General features: G+C 45.1%; 2 protein-coding genes across 2 annotated transcripts in view; both read right to left on the bottom strand.

Annotated features, from left to right (window-relative positions):
- Positions 1 to 20,918, bottom strand: part of LOC137316677 (zinc finger protein 585A-like) — a 69,456-nt gene that overhangs the window by 2,649 nt on the left and 45,889 nt on the right. The window lies entirely within an intron of this gene.
- LOC137316749 (histone H2B 1/2-like) lies at positions 13,471 to 13,868 on the bottom strand. Its single transcript, XM_067980608.1, has one exon. The coding sequence runs from the start codon at positions 13,866 to 13,868 to the stop codon at positions 13,494 to 13,496; it is 375 nt and encodes a 124-aa protein (XP_067836709.1). The 3' UTR covers positions 13,471 to 13,493.

Genomic DNA, 20,918 nt, shown 5'->3' with positions numbered 1-20,918 from the left:
CCAATCACCGTTCCTCCTTCATTTACAGACTCTCCCTGACAGTCACCATTTCGCCTTCATTTACAGACACCCCCTGACCACTCACCATTTCTCCTTCATTTACAGACACCCCCTGACCAGTCACCATTTCGCCTTCATTTACAGACACTCCCGCACCAGTCACCGTTCCTCCTTCATTTACAGACACCTCCTGACCAATCACCATTTCTCCTTCATTTGCAGACACCCCCTGACCAATCACCATTCCTCCTTCATTTACAGACACCCCCTGACCAGTCACCATTTCGCATTCATTTACAGACACCCCCTGACCAATCACCATTCCTCCTTCATTTACAGAAACCCCCTGACCAGTCACCATTTCGCCTTCATTTTCAGGCATTCCCTGATCAAACACAATTTCTCCTACGTTTATAGACGCTTCCTGACCCTTCAGCATTTCTCCTTCATTTACAAACTCTCCCTGACCCGTCAGCATTTCCCTTCATTAATAGACGCTCCCTGACCCATCACTGTTTCTCCTTCAGATATCGACACGACCTGACCTGTCAACAATTCTCCTGCATTTACAGACACTCCCGGACCAATCACCGTTCCTCCTTCATTTACAGACACTCCCGGACCAATCACCATTCCTCCTTCATTTACAGACACTCCCGGACCAGTCACCATTCCCCCTTCATTTACAGACACCCTCTGACAAGTCACCATTTCTCCATCATTTACAGACTCTGCCTCATCTGTCACCATTTCTCCCTCCTTTATGGACACTCCGTCACCCGTCACCATTTCGCCTTCATTTTTAGACACTCCCTGACCTGTCACCATGTCTTCTCCCATTTATAATACTCCCTTACCAGAAACCATTTCACCTTCATTTATGGACAATCCCTGACCTGTCACCATTTCTCTTTCATTTATAGATATTCCCTGACCCTTCACCGTTTTTCCTTCATGCATAGACACTCCCTTACCAGACAACATGTTTCCTTCATTTACAGACACTCACTAACCAAACAATTTTTCCTGGCACTTTACATGATTGTGGGGTTTATTCTGTATCTGTCAGTCTCTGATCCTGTACAAGAGTTTGGTGTTTATTCTGTATTTTTCACTCTCTGGTACTGTGTGTGAGTGTGGGGTTTATTCTGTGCCTGTCTGTCTCTGGTACTGTGTGTGAGTGTAGGTTTTATTCTGTATCTGTCTGTCTCTGGTACTGTGTGTGAGTGTAGCTTTTATTCTGTGTCTGTCTCTGGTACTGTGTGTGAGTGTGGGGTTTATTCTCTATCTGTCTATCTCCGATACTGTAGATGTGTTTGGTGTTTATTTTGTATTTATCTGTCTCTGGTACAGTATATGAGGTTGGGCTTTATTCTGTATCTGTCAGTCTCTGGTATTGTGTGTGAGTATAAGATTCATTCTGTATAAGTCAGTCTCTGATACTGTACATGAGTGTGAGGTTTATTCTGTATCTGTCAGTCTCTGGAACTGTGTGTCAGTGTGGGGTTTATTCTGTAATTGTGTGTCTCTGATACTGTAGATGTGTTTGGGGTTTATTCTGTATCTGTCTGTCTCCAATACTGTGAATCCCAAATTCACACATTCCGTATCTGTCAGTCTCTGGTACTGTATATGAGTGTGGGGTTTATTCTGTATCTGTCAGTCTCTGGTGCTGCATATGAGTGTGGGGTTTATTCTGTATCTGTCAGTCTCTGGTGCTGTGTGTGTGTGGGATTCATTCTGTGCCTATCAGTCTCTCGTACTGTATATGAGTGTGGGGTTTATTCTGTATCTGTCAGTCTCTTGAGCTGCAAATGAGTGGGGGGTATATACTGTATCTGTCAGTCTCTGGTACTGGAAATGAGTGTGGGGTTTATTCAGTGTATGTCAGTCTCTGGTACCTTGTGTGAATTTGGGATTCATTCTGTATCTGTCAGTCTCTGGTACTGTGTGTGAATTTGGGATTCATTCTGTATCTGTCTGTCTCTGGTACTGCAAATGATTGTGGGCTTTATTCTTTATTCGTCTGTTTCTGGTACTGTATATGAATGTGAGGATTATTCTGTATCTTTCAGTGTCTGGTACTGTGTGTGAGTGTGGGATTCATTCTGTGCCTGTCAGTCTGTGGTACTGTACGTGTGTGGGGTTTATTCTGTATCTGTCTGTAACGGGTACTGTATGCGAGTGTCAGGTTTATTCTGCTTCTGTCTGTATCTGGTACTGCACATGAGTATGGGGTTTATTCTGTATCTGTCTGCCTTTGGTACTGTGTGTGAGTGTGGGATTCATTCTGTTTCTGTCTGTCTCTGGTACTGTGTGTGAGTGTGGGATTCATTCTGTTTCTGTCTGTCTCTGGTGCTGCATGTGAATGTGGGCTTTATTCTGTATCTGTCAGTCTCTGATACTGTATATGAGTTTAGGATACATTCTGTATCTGTCAGTCTCAGCCAATTTATCTCAGTCTGGGTTTTATTCTATAATTCAGTCTCTGAGACAATGTGCAAGTCTGGATTCATTCTGTGTTCTTATTTCAGTTTATATTATTGTATTTGAAACTATATCTTTAATACTTTAAAGTATATGCCGTTTTTTATCAAGTGTTTAATTTGTAAATATTGATACACTTTTGGATTTTCTTTAATCAAACAATGTTTGTGAGTGTATTACATCTTCATCTCTGAACTCTGTTGTGAATGATAATGTACCTTTCAATCTCTCCATGGTGAAATTATTTAACTGGTATATAATGTGTAGCTCAGTCTATAATAATGGAATTAATTCTGTATCTCAGTCTGACACTGAGATTTTTGGACTGGAATGTAATATATAGCTCAGCCTGCACTAATAGAATTGATAATGTATCTATCAGTCTGTTACTGTATGAGATTTTTGGACTGGTGTGTAACATGTAGCTCAGTACATGCTAATGGAATTGATGTTGTATCTTTGAGTCTGATATGGTCTGACAGTGTTGGACTGCTATATAATGTTTGGCTCAGTCTGCACTAATGGAATTGATACATTATCTTTCAATCTGACACGAAGATTTTTGGACTGGCATGTTATGTGTAACTCAGTCTGCAGTGATTTGACTTAGAGATTCATTCTGTATTTGTCTGACTGTGGTACTTTGTGATTCATTCTGATTCTGTCAGCCTGTGGTACTGTGTGTGAGTGTGGGATTCATTCTATATATGTCAGCCCCTTGTACTGTATCTGAATGAGATTCATTCTGTTCCTGTCAGTCTCTGGCACCATGTGTGAATTTGGGATTAATTCCATATCTGTCAGTCTCTGGTGCTGCATGTGAGTGAGACATTCATTCCATTTCCATCAATCTCTGATACTGTATATGAGTGATATATATACTGTATCTGTCAGTCTGTGCTACTGTATGTTAGTGTGGGATTCATTTTGTATCTGTCAGTCAGTGGTACATTGTATGAGTGAGGGATTCATTCTTTATGTCAGTCTCTGGCACTGGATCTGAGTATGAGATTCATTCTTTATCTGTATCTAATTTGTATCTCATTTCACAGCATGGCATTCAAACCTGTATCTTTAATACAGAAATGTATAAATAATTTTTCCCAGTGTTTAAGTGGTAAGTAATTATATACGTTAAAATGTGTTGCTGTAGGTTATAATCAGAGAATCACTGCACTTTTTGGCTACGATTAAATCTGCATCAATGTGAACACAATTGTGATACAGTGTATCTTCCAAACTGACATGGTGACATGTTGAACTTACATACAATGTGTTGCTCAGTCTGCATAAATGGAATACTGTATATTTCAGTCTGAATCTGCATTGGTCTTTTGTATTGGTAATTAATATGTAGCTCAGTCTGCACTAATGGAATTGGTACTGTATCTTTCAATCTGACACTGAGATTTGTGGACTGGTCCCTAATTTGTAGCTCAGCCTGCACTAATGTAGGTGACTGAGAGATTCATTTTGTATCTCTCAGTCCGTGATACTGTGTGGGATTCATTGTGTATCTTGTCAGTAGTGTGTTTGAGTTTGCGATTCATTTGATATATACAGTCTCTGATGCTGTGTGAGTGTGGGATTCATACTTTATCTGCCAGTCTCTGGTACATTATGAGAGTTTGGGATACATTCTCTGTCAACATTGGTACCATAAGAGTGTGAGATTTATTCTGCATCTGTCTATAATTATTGTCTCAGATTACATTATGGTGTTCAATACTGCAGCTTTAATATCTTCATGTTTAAATAGTTTTTTTCATTTAATTGGTAAATATGGATATACTTTAGGATTTGGTGCTGGAGGTTTTTAATCAGATAATTTGTGTGCTTTTTGGACTACTATTAAATCAATATCTTTGTGTACTATTGTGAATGATAACATATATTTCAAACTGATATAGTGATTTTGGAATTGGTATATAATGTGCAGCTCAGTCTGTACTATTGTAATCGATACTGTGCCTTTCAGTCTAATATTGTATGAGATTTTTGGACTGGTATGTAATGTGTATCTCAGTGTGCACTAATAGAATTGATACTGTGTATTTACATCTCATACTATGTGTATTATAAACTGGTTTCTCATTTGTTTTTCAGGTTCGACTGTCACAACATTTCTCAGTCTGATACTCTACATGAGTTTTGGACATGTCTGCAGTTTGTACCTCATGATACATTAATCGAATGGATACTGCATGTATTAAACTCACATTTGTGAGTTGTGGGGTGGTATTCAATTCGAATCTCAGGGTACATTATTGGGGTTCATTCTGTCCCTTTCAATCGGGTACCATGTGTGATTTCTATCTGGTATTTAATGTTGCCCAATTGTGAGATTGACACAGTGCCTTTCAATCTGAGAGTGTGATTTTGACTGGGATTTTTGTATTTCCCTGTCAGCGGAACTGAGTTTGGGAGAAATGGAACAGTATCTACTTCACCTGCTCTGTTTGATGGTTGGATTGAAAATGTGTCTCTGGGTCTTGGGATCAGTGTGGTACTGACTACTTCTGCTATCTGAGACTGTGGAACTGATGACCTGTCTGTGACTCCGTGCTCTGTGTGTGTGATAATGTACTTACTGCGTGTGAGAAGGAGCTGGCTGCACTGTTTCTTTTGCCTCGGGTGGAGGAAACATCACATTTATTCTGGATCCTTCAAGGATTTGCCTGTGGAAAGAAAATTATCTCTTATTACTCAGGAACAGGTGAGGTAGAAAATACAAAAGTGATCAGTTTAATATCTCTGTTAATGATCATTTTGAATATCCACAAATGAAAACCAGTGATACAAACAGTTTCAATGTCTGACTGCACTGCAGTACTGCAGCACTCAGCTTCTGCACACCCGGTGTGTTGGACGATTCTGTAACAATTTAGTGACATCCAGACACAACACAACCCCTGCACTGATCCGTGAATGGGACTACCCGATGGGGCAGGGACCTTTGTACAGGTCAGGTTTCTCAACTCCTCTCCCATGGGACTAGCCGTTCACCCCAAACCAAACAACCGCTGTTTAAAATGTGTCCTTCACACTTCTCACCTGATGCCTGCAATAGATACTGCTTGTATAACTCCCCACATCCTGACTGTTCACTGTCCAGTAACAGGGTGAGACTGGAACTAAACCAGGAACATTCACTACTGATTTGGGGAGAGAAAGCAGCAATGATTTTAAATAGCAGGTTCTTCCCATTCTGTCTCCCTTCCCCTGGACACACCCTGTTCACACACAGCCCGAGAATGACCTCTCCCTTCCCCCGCTCACTCCATGTTCCGGGACCAGTTCCTGATCCACTCCGCCTCTTACAAACAGCCCCCGGACTCCCCCTGACCTTCCCCCGGACTCAATGCCGATCTCTGAGCCCATCTGCGGACACGGTCCCGAAGCGATGAGCTGCTGTAACGAGGCTGCTCTTTGCTCCCTTCCCCCGGGGGCCGTGATCTCTCCATTCCCGGCTGTTTTAAACCATCTTCTTCCGCTCACTGAGGGAATGGCGCCCACAGGCCGAGCTGGGGGAGGGCAGCGCGCATGCGCTCTTCTGCTCACCACAATCAGCGCTGGGGGCGGGGCTGAGTCACGCATGCGCAGATATCTGGTTTAATTCCCAATACAAAAATCGATGGAAACTTTCCCCAATTGGAATTTTTCCGAGTCTGAGCAAAGGAAGTGGGTCTGGGGGAAAGGTCAGAGGGAATGGGGTCCACAGGCAGTGCAGGAACAGGCACCAGAATGAGAAACAGATGCTGACTTTCCAATCTCCAACTATTAAACGAGATGTTTCCATCCCTGCTGTTTCTCTCGGTATCTTTTGATGGAAAAGAGTCAGAGATAAAGTGGGCGGCTGTGAAATGAGCCAATTGGTTCTGTTCATTCTTGGTCCCGTTACTGATAAAGAAACTTGTGACTCCGTATCTGGAGGCCGGATTCCTCCAACCAATCCTGGAGAATTGTAAACAATTTTACAACACCAAGTTATAGTCCAGCAATTTTATTTTAAATTCACAAGCTTTCGGAGGCTTCCTCCTTCGTCAGGTGAACGATGTGAAAATGAAATCCTCGAAATGAGAGGATTTCATCCTCGAGAAACATGGGAGGAAAGTGGGAGTCGGTGTATTTGCTGGGACCGTGTCGGATTAATATCTGACGGCTACAGTCCCAGTTTATTTCAATCGGAGTGAAACTCTCGGTCACTGAGAGAAATACAGAAGGGCCCTGAGCTGCAAAATTGCAGAGGGTACAACATGCAAGAGAGGGTTAAATGCGTGACACTGTCCCTGAGAGTGGGATTAATAATGTGTCTGTCTCAGAAATAATATCAGTGAGAGATGAGACTGCATCTTCTGTCACTCCAGCTTGGAATGGCAATTGGAATGGAGTATTTTCCAATTTGTTACTGGGTGAAAACGGGACATTGCAGGTCAGTTTTTCTCTCTCTTTTGTACAACTTATGAAGGTGGAATACTGCTGCTGAGCGTGATACAGAGACACTGATGGGAAGCGTCTGGCTGATACTCTGCCTGTCTGTATCTCTCTAGCGCTGTACACAAAGGTGGGATACTGTTTGCTGAGTGTGAAACGGACACACTGAGAGGAAGTGTGAGAATGATACTTTGTCTGTGTGCCTGTCTCTGTCTGTCTCTTTATCTGTCCGTCTGTATTTCTCTATCTCTAGCGCTGTACATGAAAGCGGGATAGTGTTATTGAGCGTAATATGAACACCCTGTTGGAAGGTAAAGACTGATTCTGTGTCTGTGAACAGACCTCCGGTGCTGTTGGTGAGACGGTCACTGTCCCTTCTATTATGTATGAGCCGGTCTGACGGTGCATTTATCAGTCTCCAGTCCAGTAAGGAAAGGTGGAGAGAAACAGCCTGTAACGGTCTGAAACTGGACTGCCTGTGAATGTTGAATTTATTCAGCAACTGGCCGTCTCTGGGTGTTGAGAATGGGACGGATGGGACACCAGTTACTATTGTCTGTCAGTCAGTTTAGGAGGGAGGGAGAAAGACAGAGAGACTGGAGGAGCCCAGAGCGGATAATTTGTATAATCGTCTCAACCAAACATATTGCTGAGTGTGAATAATATAATCATGTAAAACCAGATATGGATAATCAGATCCACAGCTGTGATTGACTCCTGCCCCTGAATCTGGGGACCAGACACTGTGAGGAGCGCCGGCCTCAGAGTGTTTAACAGTTACTGAGCTGGGAAACTACAACTAACCCCCGAGAATCTGCAGCACAGGCCGAGCGGTGAGGAAAGCCTGTCCCGGGAATTGTCAATCTGGCGAACAGTTTGTCCTGTGAATGTGAAGATGTGAACATTGTGTCAGAGAGAGTGTGTTAAAGCGGCGGGCGGGTGAGATTAATGTCACTGTGTTTGTGTGGCCGGTCTCATCGCCGGATTTCCAAGTCTATTTTGAGTAAAATTTTAAAAAATCCCTGTCAAAGGAACGCCCTCCTCCACTGCCGAGCTCCCAAGTGGAAATTTAAGGTAAAGTTTCAGATCAATTCAAGATTTCAGCCGAAAAACGGAGATCATGTCAGCGATCGGGTGAGAGAGCGCGATCAGTGCAGCAATGAAACGGGTTTAAATCGAAACTGGTGCTTTTAATTCCGGTGAAAGTTTTTCGACAGCAAACATCCCGGTGTTAGAGATGGGAAGGGGCTAGTCTGGGACTCTGGAGTGCCCGATTTGAATTGGAATCGGGGAGTTTAAGAGGAGAGAGAAACACAGAGAGGCTGGAGGGGCCGGGAGCTGACAGCAGGATGTCTCCGCCCCGTCCGCTCTGTGCCTTTAAGTTGCTCTGTGCCGCCGTCTCTCGTTTCATTTCTGACCCAGCTCTGACTGTCAGAGAGATTTTCGACAGAGTCCCGGACATGACAGACACTGCAGCCGCCGAAACGGCACCTCCTGCCGCCGCCGCCGCTCCACCCAAGGCTCCCAAGAAGAAGAAGGCGGTTCCCAGACCCAAGTCCACCGGTCCCCCGTTGGGCGAACAGATCCTCAAGATTGTGGGGGATTGCAAGGATCGCAAGGGGATATCCCTGGCCGCGATAAAGAAGGTTCTGGCGACCAAAGGCCTGGATGTGGAGAAGCTCCGGTCCCAGATCATATTAAGTATCAAGAGAAATGTGGAAAAAGGCTCCCTGGTGCAGATCAAGGGCACGGGCGCCTCGGGCTCCTTCAGAGTCGCTAAGAAGGAAACCCAGGCAAAAGTGGTGAAGAAGGTGAAGAAACAAGTGACCAAGAAATCTCCCGGAAAAAAAACAGCGGCCAAAAAAACAGCCGTCAAGAAATTAACGGCCAAGAAACCAGCGGTCAAGAAATCGACCACGAAAAAGGCGGCGAAATCACCAATTAAGAAGAAAGCGGCGGCGAAGAAGCCCAAGACCCCCAAGACAGTGAAGGCGAAGGCGAAGAAGGTGGAAAAACCGAGGGCCAAGCCCAAACCGAAGTCAGCAAAGCCGAAGAAAGCAGCGGGCAAAAAGAAATAAAAAATCAAGTCCAACTTGTGACCATCTGAACCCAACGGCTCTTCTCAGAGCCACCCACGTCTCTCAGAAAAGAGCTGATCCCGGAATCAGATGATTCCTGTCCCGGGGCCGGGCTCAGATTTCAGATAGAAATTATTTCAAATAAACCCAGGGTCCCGGTGACTCGCTGACATTCGCTATTCTCGCCACACCCCCACTGTCTGAAATAAAATAGAGAGAATGGGATGTCCGGGCCGGGCCTCACTGGAACTGGCGTGTGTTCGGCTCCAGTCCCAGTTCATTTATTCTCACAGATTCAGGGCGAGAGTCGGTGACAGGGTAAAACTGGCGGAGATCCGCCGCTATCACAATTCAAACCCCAACACAAGAGATTCTTCAAATCAGCTGGAATAAAGTGTTTGTAAACTGCTGAACCCGTCTGGGAGGGGATGTGTGGGGAGATCGAATCGGGTCTGGGACTGAAATGGAACGAGGCGGGTTGACTTATTATAGAAAGGACTGTATTTAGGCAGGAATATTACTGACTGTTAATTGTAACGGGGCTCATTTAAAAGCTCCGGGTTTCTGGGAATCCTTGAATATGAAGCCCGAGTCTGTAAGGGTTTGTGCAGAGCGCCGTGTTTCGGTTCAATTATCGATAAACGGTTTGAAATTGGCGGGTGGAGAAAGCTGGAGGTGGAGCTGGAAGATCAGTGGCCGCTTGCGGCTCTGTCCGTCACTCTGAATCTCTCCTCCCCTCTCTGTTTAATATCTCACTCTGTCTCCTCCCCTCTCTGTTTAATATCTCACTCTGTCTCCTCCCCTCTCTGTTTAATATCTCACTCTGTCTCCTCCCCTCCCTGTTTAATATCTCACTCTGTCTCCTCCCCTCCCTCTCTCACCCTGTGTCTGTTTCAGTCAGGTCGGCGCAGGCTGCATAAAAACGGAAGCAGCATAAGTTTGTTATTCATTCAGCAACGATTTGAGTGAAGAATCAACATGTCTGGCAGAGGTAAAGGAGGCAAAGGACTGGGCAAAGGCGGAGCCAAGCGGCACCGGAAAGTGCTTCGTGATAACATCCAGGGGATCACGAAACCAGCCATCCGCCGCCTGGCTCGCCGTGGCGGTGTCAAGCGGATCTCGGGTCTGATCTACGAGGAAACCCGCGGGGTGCTGAAGGTTTTCCTGGAGAATGTGATCAGGGACGCGGTCACCTACACTGAACACGCCAAGCGCAAGACGGTCACTGCCATGGATGTGGTGTACGCTCTGAAACGGCAGGGCCGTACTCTCTATGGATTCGGCGGCTGAACAACTCGACCCTTTCAAACCGGACACAAAACAAAGGCTCTTCTAAGAGCCACCCACCGCCTCACAGAGAGAGCACTGACCTGGGAACGGGAAGAGGAAAGATCTCGGGGTGGGGAAGCAGTTTCCGATATTTAATTAGTTTGGGGAGATTCCCCAACACTCGGTACAGGGAGATCAGAAACAACGGCCGGGGTTCTCGGCTATCCGGAGAGAAGGAGCGGAATTCCCGGTTTCACGGTATAAATGAACAGGCGGGGATACAGAGTCTTTCATCAGACATTACATTCTCCGCTCAGAGTAAAATCCCTCCTCACTCCCTCTCCCGCTGTGTCCTCTCTGCTCGGTCTTTATTTCCTGCCCTCATTCAATTATCAGTTCGATGTGAAGTTTCTGTTTGAGGAGCGGTTCACCGGGCCGGAACTGGCGGGATTTTTGAAATTGAAGCTGGACTTTGTCCCGTTCCGGAAAGCAATGACCGGGGCTTTATTCCCGCCCGTTTACAGACAGATCAGAGAATGAACCGGAATGTGAAACAGCCTGAGATTTGAGCTGAGGAGTGGGAAATAATGGAGATTATAAAGAGAGAGATTCTTAAATTGCTGGAGGGAAATTAGATTTTCTTGAAACTGTTATTTGATGCTCTGAAATTGCCGGGCTTTTTGAAATTGAAGATTAATTTCAGCTCAGCCAATTGGGGCCCAATACCTCCCGCCGTTTCGGTCTGACTGTTGGAGCTCGGATCAAACCTGCGAATCACAGTCCCTCCCTGACAGGGTGTGGGACTGAAGCCAATCAGTGGCCAGGGGCGGATCCCCTTAGACACTTTATAAGGCGGCCCCAGAGCTGACTCCGTATTAACAGTCTTTGTGTCTCAGGTTGTGTTGAGATCTGTTCAGAAAATGGCCAGGACCAAGCAGACGGCGCGTAAATCGACCGGCGGGAAAGCTCCTCGCAAACAGTTGGCGACCAAAGCGGCCCGGAAGAGCGCTCCAGCCACGGGCGGAGTGAAGAAGCCTCATCGCTACAGACCCGGCACTGTGGCTCTGAGGGAGATCCGCCGCTACCAGAAATCCACCGAGCTGCTGATCCGCAAACTGCCCTTCCAGCGCCTGGTGCGAGAGATCGCTCAGGACTTCTGACAGACCTGCGCTTCCAGAGCTCGGCCGTCATGGCCCTGCAGGAGGCCAGCGAGGCTTACCTGGTGGGGCTGTTTGAGGACACCAACCTGTGCGCCATCCACGCCAAGCGAGTCACCATCATGCCCAAAGACATCCAGCTGGCCCGCCGCATCCGCGGGGAGCGCGCCTAAACCCGACCCGGCTTCAGCACCAAGTGCAACAAAGGCTCTTTTCAGAGCCACCAAATCGGCGATGGAAAGAGCTGTGATCTCCTGGGTTGAAATGGCAGGGCCGTGAGCAATTTGCTTAAACGGGAAATGTATAAATGGGAGGGAGCAGATGTCAGACTGACAGGGACAGAATAAATACCTCACTCACATCCAAACACAAATTTCACACATTCTTTATTCAGTAATCGCTGACACAATAAACAACTGATCATTCAGCATCTGTTGTATACATCTGGGTAAAATAACAAACCGAGGCAGACTTGTCCGAGGATGGGACGGTAAATAATGACAAGCGTCCCTGGTATTTCTGCATCCCACCCACCCAGTTAACAATTCTGACGGTTCTGGTATTTTGTCTCATTCACCAGACAAACTGCAAATTTCAATCTATTGGAGGTTGGCGACATCTGCGGTCCGGAAGCGAATACTGCAACAGACCGATATGGATCATTTGTGTTTAACAAGTTATTGTTAGTTTCGCGAATCGGAATCAAGTCCTTTGACTGACAGTAACCAGCCCTTTCATAAATACAGTGGGTGGCTCTGAAAAGAGCCTTTGGGTTATCAGATTAAATCTTGGTCGCTTTATTTGCTCTTGGAGCTCACAGTGCTGGTTTTCTTCGGCAGCAGCACGGCCTGGATATTAGGCAGCACCCCGCCCTGAGCGATGGTCACCCGTCCCAGCAGCTTGTTGAGCTCCTCGTCGTTGCGGATGGCCAGCTGCAGGTGTCTGGGGATGATGCGGGTCTTCTTATTGTCCCGGGCCGCGTTGCCGGCCAGCTCGAGGATTTCAGCCGTCAGATACTCGAGCACAGCAGCCAGATAGACCGGGGCTCCGGCACCCACACGTTCAGCGTAGTTCCCCTTTCGCAGGTGCCTGTGAACACGGCCCACAGGGAACTGCAGTCCGGCCCGGGATGAGCGAGACTTGGCCTTGGCCCGAGCTTTACCGCCGGTTTTTCCTCTTCCAGACATTTCCACAATCTCACAAACACTTTCACAAAGAATGAAGAATGATTTCCGTATTTACCCTTCTTGTAGACTGAAAGGTCATCTGATTGGTTGTTCTTTAATACACCTCATTTGCCTATTTCATTAACCAATCAGATAGCTGGGAATCAGAAGAGGGCGGGATTTACCGGCCTCAACGGTCAGACAAGGAATTTGATGAATTTCAAAAAGCCCGCCAATTTCAGTGTAGTAAAGGACCGGATTTCGATCAATGTTCTCCCTGAGCACAAGATTTTAAACCCGTTCTTTTTATCTTGTCTTATTCAGCGCTACCCGTCACCAATCGCTGGCGCTGTTTTAAAATCTGCTTTAAATTATCGCTAATTTTATCATCGCTTTCAAACTGTACCGTTCGGGACGAAATCCCCATTCACAGCATTCCGTGAAGGGACACGTTTCAATTTAGTCTTTATAAAAGTGACACGTTATAGATTGGTCCCTTCTCACAGAGCCGAGAGTGTTTCTGTGAAAAGACGGACCCGGACGGAGTTCTCATTCTGCCCCGACTCCGCTGTGTTACTGCAAGGGGTGGGTTTGCTTTTAATGTGGGGAGACTGAATTCATAGAGATAATGGAAATGCTAAGGGGTCATTCAGGGTGTGTTCGTCGCCGGAATAGTAACGCTTTAAGAACAAAGCGAATGGGAAGGAGCGGATCAGAAACTCGTGTTCAGTTTATGGGTCAGAAATTTCAACGGCGTAGAGTATCAGTTTTCGATTGGAATAATATCGCGGTATTAAAAACATACTATGTAAATATATCGGAAATGCAGCTCCTTCAGAGAGGTTGTGGGTGGCTCTTAAAAGAGCCTTTGTGTTTATTTTTTTTCAGTACATTGTAGAGTTTTACTTGGAGCTGGTGTACTTGGTCACCGCCTTTGTCCCTTCCGACACGGCGTGCTTGGCCAGTTCCCCGGGCAGCAGCAGGCGCACGGCGGTCTGGATCTCGCGGGAGCTGATGGTCGCCCGTTTATTATAATGGGCCAGGCGGGAAGCCTCACTCGCGATGCGCTCGAAAATATCGTTCACAAAGGAGTTCATGATGCTCATGGCCTTGGAGGAGATGCCGGTGTCGGGGTGAACCTGCTTCATCACTTTGTAGACGTAGATCGAGTAACTCTCCTTCCTCGACTTTCTCCGCTTCTTGCCGCCCTTGGCTGGTGCTTTATTCAAGGTTTTCTTGGCGCCCTTCTTGGGAGCTGCTTTCTTGTCCTCAGGCATTTTCAAACTCAATTTCAGACCCAGAAATGACCCAAATCCGCTCCGAGCTCGGATTAAATAGGCAGCCCCACAGCCCTATGGTAATGAGGGATGGGGGAAGGTAATGATTGTGATTGGGTCACTGGGAGTGAAGTCACGATAATTATTAACTGTAACTCTCTGACTGGATATCTGAAGAAACCAATCAGATTTAATACCTGCCACCAATCACAAACACGCTCACACTGCACATTGTCCGGTTTCAGCAATTTGTTCCGAACTGTTGCAGTTCTGCTTCCGGCCAGTAGATGTCCCCAAACCCCGGGTCATTGAAGTTTGCAGATGAGAGAGGGACAGAAGATAAACTCATTCTTCACATTATATTGCACGAGTGGGGTTTAGAAAAACTGGGAATGGAGAACATTTTGTTGGACCAAACATGAGTTGGAATGCTGTATTAAATGCTTGTAATTAATTTTGGGGGTATAGCCTAAACTGAGGAAGAATGCAACAAAATACAAGAAGATTTAATAAGCTTGCTGAAAGGCGGAGGAAATGGACATTCAGTTACCAAATAGAAAGTTGTGAGGTGGTGCATTTTGCTCGGGGTAATAAGGAGGCCAAACACTGCTTGGAAAATAAGAGTCTAAATGGTGTAGAAGAGCAAAGTGATTTAGGGGTACAGATTGACAAATCGTTAAAAGTAGCAACACAGGTTGATGAGGCCACAGAAAGCAAACACAGCACTGGGGTTTATTTCTAGAGGAATAGAATTGATAAGCAGATAAGTTATGTTGAACTGTAATTTAAACTGTCAAACCTTCTGCCAAACTGTTAAACCTTCCCTTTCTGAAATCCGTGCTGACTATTCTTTGTTATATTTTCGGTTTCTAGATGTTTTTCTATTGCTTCATTGAGTAAAAGATTCCATGATCATTCCTACCACCGACCTTTAGTTAACTGGTCTATAGTTCCCTGGAATTGTTCTATCTCCTGTTTTAAATTATAAGAATCACATTAACTGTCATTCAGTCCTCTGGCACTATTCCTTTTTGTGATGATTTATTTCTATGTATGTAACAGTGCCTCTGCTATCTTTTCCCTTGCTTCATTTGATATGTGCAGATGGAATCCATCTGGACCAGGAGTTTAACCACCCTTTCTAACTTAAATGTCTTGATATCTTTATTGACCCCTTCCTCTAATATCATGTTCACCCTGTTAATCTCCCGGGTAAATACTGAGGCAAAGTAATAATTCAATATTTCTGGCATTTCACTGACGTTACCTATGAGTTTATTTTGTGAACACTTTGTGGCACTGAAGCTATTCTGATTGTCCTTGTATTATTTATGCATCTGTAGAATAATTTACTGTTTCTTTTGATATTCCTTGATAATTTAATTTCGTCGTTCCTCTTTGCTTCCCCAATTGTTCTTGTGAAATCTTCCTGACCGTTTCCTATTCTCTTTTGTCATCCTCTAATTTAATATTTATAAATGAGCAATTCCACCAGCTTGTTGTGTCTGTTCAGGGGCTGGTGTTTGGGAACTATTTATTGTCTGTGATTAAAGTACCAGAAACTCAAAACCCAAACTCCACAGAAACATTCTATTTGTCCCTCGTAGTGAACAAAGTGCTACAATGGTGAGCAGAGCTGCCTTCCAAACAGTTTTTTTTTATTCGTTCACGGGATGTGGGCGTCGCTGGCAAGGCCGGCATTTATTGCCCATCCCTAATTGCCCTCGAGAAGGTGGTGGTGAGCCGCCTTCTTGAACCGCTGCAGTCCGTGTGGTGACGGTTCTCCCACAGTGCTGTTAGGAAGGGAGTTCCAGGATTTTGACCCAGCGACAATGAAGGAACGGCGATATATTTCCAAGTCGGGATGGTGTGTGACTTGGAGGGGAACGTGCAGGTGGTGTTGTTCCCATGCGCCTGCTGCCCTTGTCCTTCTAGGTGGTAGAGGTCGCGGGTTTGGGAGGTGCTGTCGAAGAAGCCTTGGCGAGTTGCTGCTGTGCATCCTGTGGATGGTGCACACTGCAGCCACAGTGCGCCGGTGGTGAAGGGAGTGAATGTTTAGGGTGGTGGATGGGGTGCCAATCAAGCGGGCTGCTTTATCTTGGATGGTGTCGAGCTTCTTGAGTGTTGTTGGAGCTGCACTCATCCAGGCAAGTGGAGAGTATTCCATCACACTCCTGACTTGTGCCTTGTAGATGGTGGAAAGGCTTTGGGGAGTCAGGAGGTGAGTCACTCGCCGCAGAATACCCAGCCTCTGACCTGCTCTCGCAGCCACGGTATTTATATGGCTGGTCCAGTTAAGTTTCTGGTCAATGGTGACCCCCAGGATGTTGATGGTGGGGGATTCGGCGATGGTAATGCCGTTGAATGTCAAGGGGAGGTGGTTAGACTCTCTCTTGTTGGAGATGGTCATTGCCTGGCACTTATCTGGCGCGAATGTTACTTTCCACTTATCAGCCCAAGCCTGGATGTTGTCCAGGTCTTGCTGCATGCAGGCTCGGACTGCTTCATTATCTGAGGGGTTGCGAATGGAACTGAACACTGTGCAGTCATCAGCGAACATCCCCATTTCTGACCTTATGATGGAGGGAAGGTCATTGCTGAAGCAACTGAAGATGGTTGGGCCGAGGACACTGCCCTGAGGAACTCCTGCAGCAATGCCCTGGGGCTGAGATGATTGGCCTCCAACAACCACTACCATCTTCCTTTGTGCTAGGTATGACTCCAGCCACTGGAGAGTTTTCCCCCTGATTCCCATTGACTTCAATTTTACTAGGGCTCCTTGGTGCCACACTCGGTCAAATGCTGCCTTGATGTCAAGGGCAGTCACTCTCACCTCACCTCTGGAATTCAGCTCTTTTGTCCATGTTTGGACCAAGGCTGTAATGAGGTCTGGAGCCGAGTGGTCCTGGCGGAACCCAAACTGAGCATCGGTGAGCAGGTTATTGGTGAGTAAGTGCCGCTTGATAGCACTGTCGACGACACCTTCCATCACTTTGCTGATGATTGAGAGTAGACTGATGGGGCGGTAATTGGCCGGATTGGATTGTCCTGCAATCAGAGAGCTGTTTTATTCACCAATCAACAGCCGGCAATGAGAAAAGGCGGAAAATCCCGAAGTGAACCGTTTTTTTGAAATTTGAAAAGCCCGCCAATATATTTGTAACACAAGAAGCGGATTCAGTAAATAATGTCGCCTTAAGACAAAAGTTGAATAATTTCTCTCGTTTTACTCTGTTTTTCCACATTTCCCGTCACAACTTCCAGAATCTTTTACAATCCGGTTAAAATCCGCCTTCTTTCACCGTTCGCTTTCAATCCGGCGGGAATAAAGTCCCATTTTGAAACGGGACAGATTCCAGCTCAATCTTTGTAAAAGTAACAAACCACAGATTGTGGATTGATCCCTGTTCACAGGAGCTGCAGCGCGATCGAAACCGGAGCCGAGACTCCTGGTGTAAGAAGTCGAACAGTGACAGAGCCTTTAGACTATTCTGTACTCGGTGTGAATTCCCTTTCAGGGCTGCTGTTTTACAAAGGATTGCGGTTCTGAAAGTGATATTCCCGAATAATGAACAAACAAACGTGAAAAGGAGAATGAAATGACTGAAGTCTCATCCACCGCCTTAAAACGGCTCTGAAGGGGCAGATGCGGAGGAAGGGGTGGAAAATGAACGGGAATGAGAGGATCAGGGACACGTTTTTGGTTATTGGGACTAAATAAAAAAGCGACACACAGATTAAACCGGGCTGTGATTATGAGAATTTTCCAGAATTCAAGAGAAACTACAAAAACACAAGAGTTATCGAGAGACAGTTAGTATCAAACTATCTACAGTAAAATGATTCCATACAGGTGTCGGTACAGCGTCTTCAGAGAGACTGTGGGTGGCTCTTAAAAGAGCCTTTGTGTTTATTTTTTTTTCAGTACATTGTGGAGTTTTACTTGGAGCTGGTGTACTTGGTCACCGCCTTTGTCCCTTCCGACACGGCGTGCTTGGCCAGTTCCCCGGGCAGCAGCAGGCGCACGGCGGTCTGGATCTCCCGGGAGCTGATGGTGTGCCGTTTATTATAATGGGCCAGGCGGGAAGCCTCACCCGCGATGCGCTCGAAAATATCGTTCACAAAGGAGTTCGTGATGCTCATGGCCTTGGAGGAGATGCCGGTGTCGGGGTGAACCTGCTTCATCACTTTGTAGACGTAGATGGAGTAACTCTCCTTCCTCGACTTTCTCCGCTTCTTGCCGCCCTTGGCTGGTGCTTTACTCAAGGTTTTCTTGGCGCCCTTCTTGGGAGCTGCTTTCTTGTCCTCAGGCATTTTCAAACTCAATTTCAGACCCAGAAATGACCCAAATCCGCTCCGAGCTCGGATTAAATAGGCAGCCCCACAGCCCTATGGTAATGAGGGATGGGGGAAGGCAATGATTGTGATTGGGACTGATGTCACAATATTTTTCCTTTATCGATCTGATTGGATATCTGAAGAAACCAATCAGATTTAATACCTGCCACCAATCACAAACACGCTCACTCTGCACCTTGTCCGGTTTCAGCAATTTGTTCCGAACTGTTGCAGTTCTGCTTCCGGCCAGTAGATGTCCTCAAACCCCGGGTCATTGAAGTTTGCAGATGAGAGAGGGACAGAAGATGAACTCATTCTTCATATTATATTGCACGGGTGGGATTTTCAAAAACTGGGAATGGAGAACATTTTATGGATAAAACATTAGTTGTAATGCTGTATTAAATGCTTTTAATGAATTTAGAGGGTATTATCTATACTGACTTTAATAAGCTTGCTGAAAGGCGGTGCAAATGGCCTTTGAATTTCCATATAGAAAGGTGTGAGGTGGTGCATTTTGCTCGGGGGAATAAGGAGGCCACATACTGCTTGGAAAATAAGAGTCTAAATGGAGTCGAAGTGTGAAGGGATTTAGGGGTACAGATTGACAAATCTTTAAAAGTAGCAACACAGGTTGATAAGTCCATAAAAAGCAAACACAGAGGTTTGTTTCTGGAGGAGTAGAATTGAAAAGCAGATAAGTTATGTTGAACTACAATTTAAACTTTCAAACCTTCTGTCAAACTGTTAAACCTTCCCTTTCTGAAATCCGTGCTGACTATTCTTTATTATATTTTCGGTTTCTCGATGTTTTTCTATTGCAGTCATGATGTGGAGATGCCGGTGATGGACTGGGGTTGACAATTGAAAACAATTTTACAACACCAAGTTCTGGTCCAGCAATTTTATTTCAAATTCACAAGCTTTCGGAGGCTTCCTGCTTCGTCATTTTCACATCGTTCACCTGACGAAGGAGGAAGCCTCCGAAAGCTTGTGAATTTAAAATAAAATTGCTGGACTATAACTTGGTGTTGTAAAATTGTTTACAATTTTTCTATTGCAGCATTGAGTAAAAGATTCCATGATCATTCCGACCACCGGCCTTTAGTTAACTGGTCTATAGTTCCCTGGACTTGTTCTATCTCCTGTTTTAAATTATAAGAATCACATTAACTGTCATCCAGTCCTCTGGCACTATTCCTTTTTGTGATGATTTTTTCTATATATGTAACAGTGCCTCTGCTGTCCCTTCCCTTGCTTCATTTAATATGCACGGATGCAATCTATCTGGACCAGGATTTTACCCACCCTTTCTAACTTAAATGTCTTGATATCTTTATTGACCTCTTCCTCTAATATCATGTTCACCCTGTTAATCTCCCGGGTAAATACTGAGGCAAAGTAATAATTCAATATTTCTGGCATTTCGCTGACGTTATCTGTTAGTTTATCTTGTGCATCCCTTCGTGGCCCTCAGATATTCTGATTTTCCTTTTGTTATTTTTGTGCCTGTTATTTTGTGCCTATACTATTTCTTTTTGTATTCCTTGATAATTTGATTTCGTAGTTCCTGTTTGCTTCCCTAATTGTTTTTGTGACTTCTTCCTAACCTCTTTCCATTCGCTTTTGCCATCACCTTATTTAATATCAAAGAATGAGAAATTCCATCAGCTTGTTGTGTCTGTTCAGGGGCTGATGTTTGGGAACTATTTATTGTCTATGATTAAAGTGCCAGAAACCAAAAGGGAGCAATTCAGTCCGAAACTCCACAGAAACACTCTATTTCTCCCTCCGAGTGAACTAAGGTGCTATAATGGTGAGTAGAGCTGCCTTCCAAACAGTTAATTCCAACAGGTTTGAATCCCAGTTCGCTGAATTCAGAAACACCAAGACTTGAACCGAATTTGATGATGTTCAGAGCGATAGTGTTTCCAAAACACAAACGGGTCAAATTTACATAAAAATACTTTTAAAATTCATTTATTTCTCCCATAACGTTGAATTTAACTCTGATCCTTTGTATTATTATGTGCCCTGATCTGTACAGTGGATACGGAACACAATTGCCCGGATTCAGTGAAATTAATTGATTTTCTGAAGTCTTTCCCTCTGCTGATTCCCGTTCCTTGTTTCAATTATGTCGGATTAACCTTTCTGATCTATAGAAGGGTCATAGTCCTGAACCGTTAACCCGAGCTTCCCTTCTCCACAGATGCTGCCGGACCTGCTGAGTCTTTCCAGCATTTTCGGTTTTAATTTTTTCTATATTTTATCCCTTTCACTTTTGACGGTCGCCGTTGAAACTTGCAGATTTGCGCTCAGTTTTTATTTTGTGTTTCAGTTCGGTTTATTTGAATTAATATAAATCGAGTCCTGAGAAATCAGACAGAAATCTTGTGCAATGTCGAGTGAAACATAATGGGGCAACTTTCGAATGAGCAAAACAAAAACTTTATTATGAATCAATTGTCTAATTTTTCACGGACAAAATATGAAAAAGTACGAGAGTAGAAGTTACAGAGAGAAACTATTTCCTCACATTGCACATTGTCCTGAATCTGGAACGACGAAAGATAATGTGAATTTGTTCCACTCTGTTACAGTTCTCACTTATGGCCAGTAGATGTCAGACTGCATGTGAGTTTGGGATTAATTCTCTGTCCGTCAGTCTCTGTTACTGTATGTGAGTGTGATATTCATTCTGTATCCGTC

This window comes from Heptranchias perlo, unplaced genomic scaffold (assembly GCF_035084215.1).
Source record: "Heptranchias perlo isolate sHepPer1 unplaced genomic scaffold, sHepPer1.hap1 HAP1_SCAFFOLD_60, whole genome shotgun sequence".
Taxonomy (NCBI): domain Eukaryota; kingdom Metazoa; phylum Chordata; class Chondrichthyes; order Hexanchiformes; family Hexanchidae; genus Heptranchias; species Heptranchias perlo.
The sequence above is the reverse complement of the archived record's forward strand: the minus strand, read 5'-3'. Positions and strand labels throughout refer to the sequence as shown.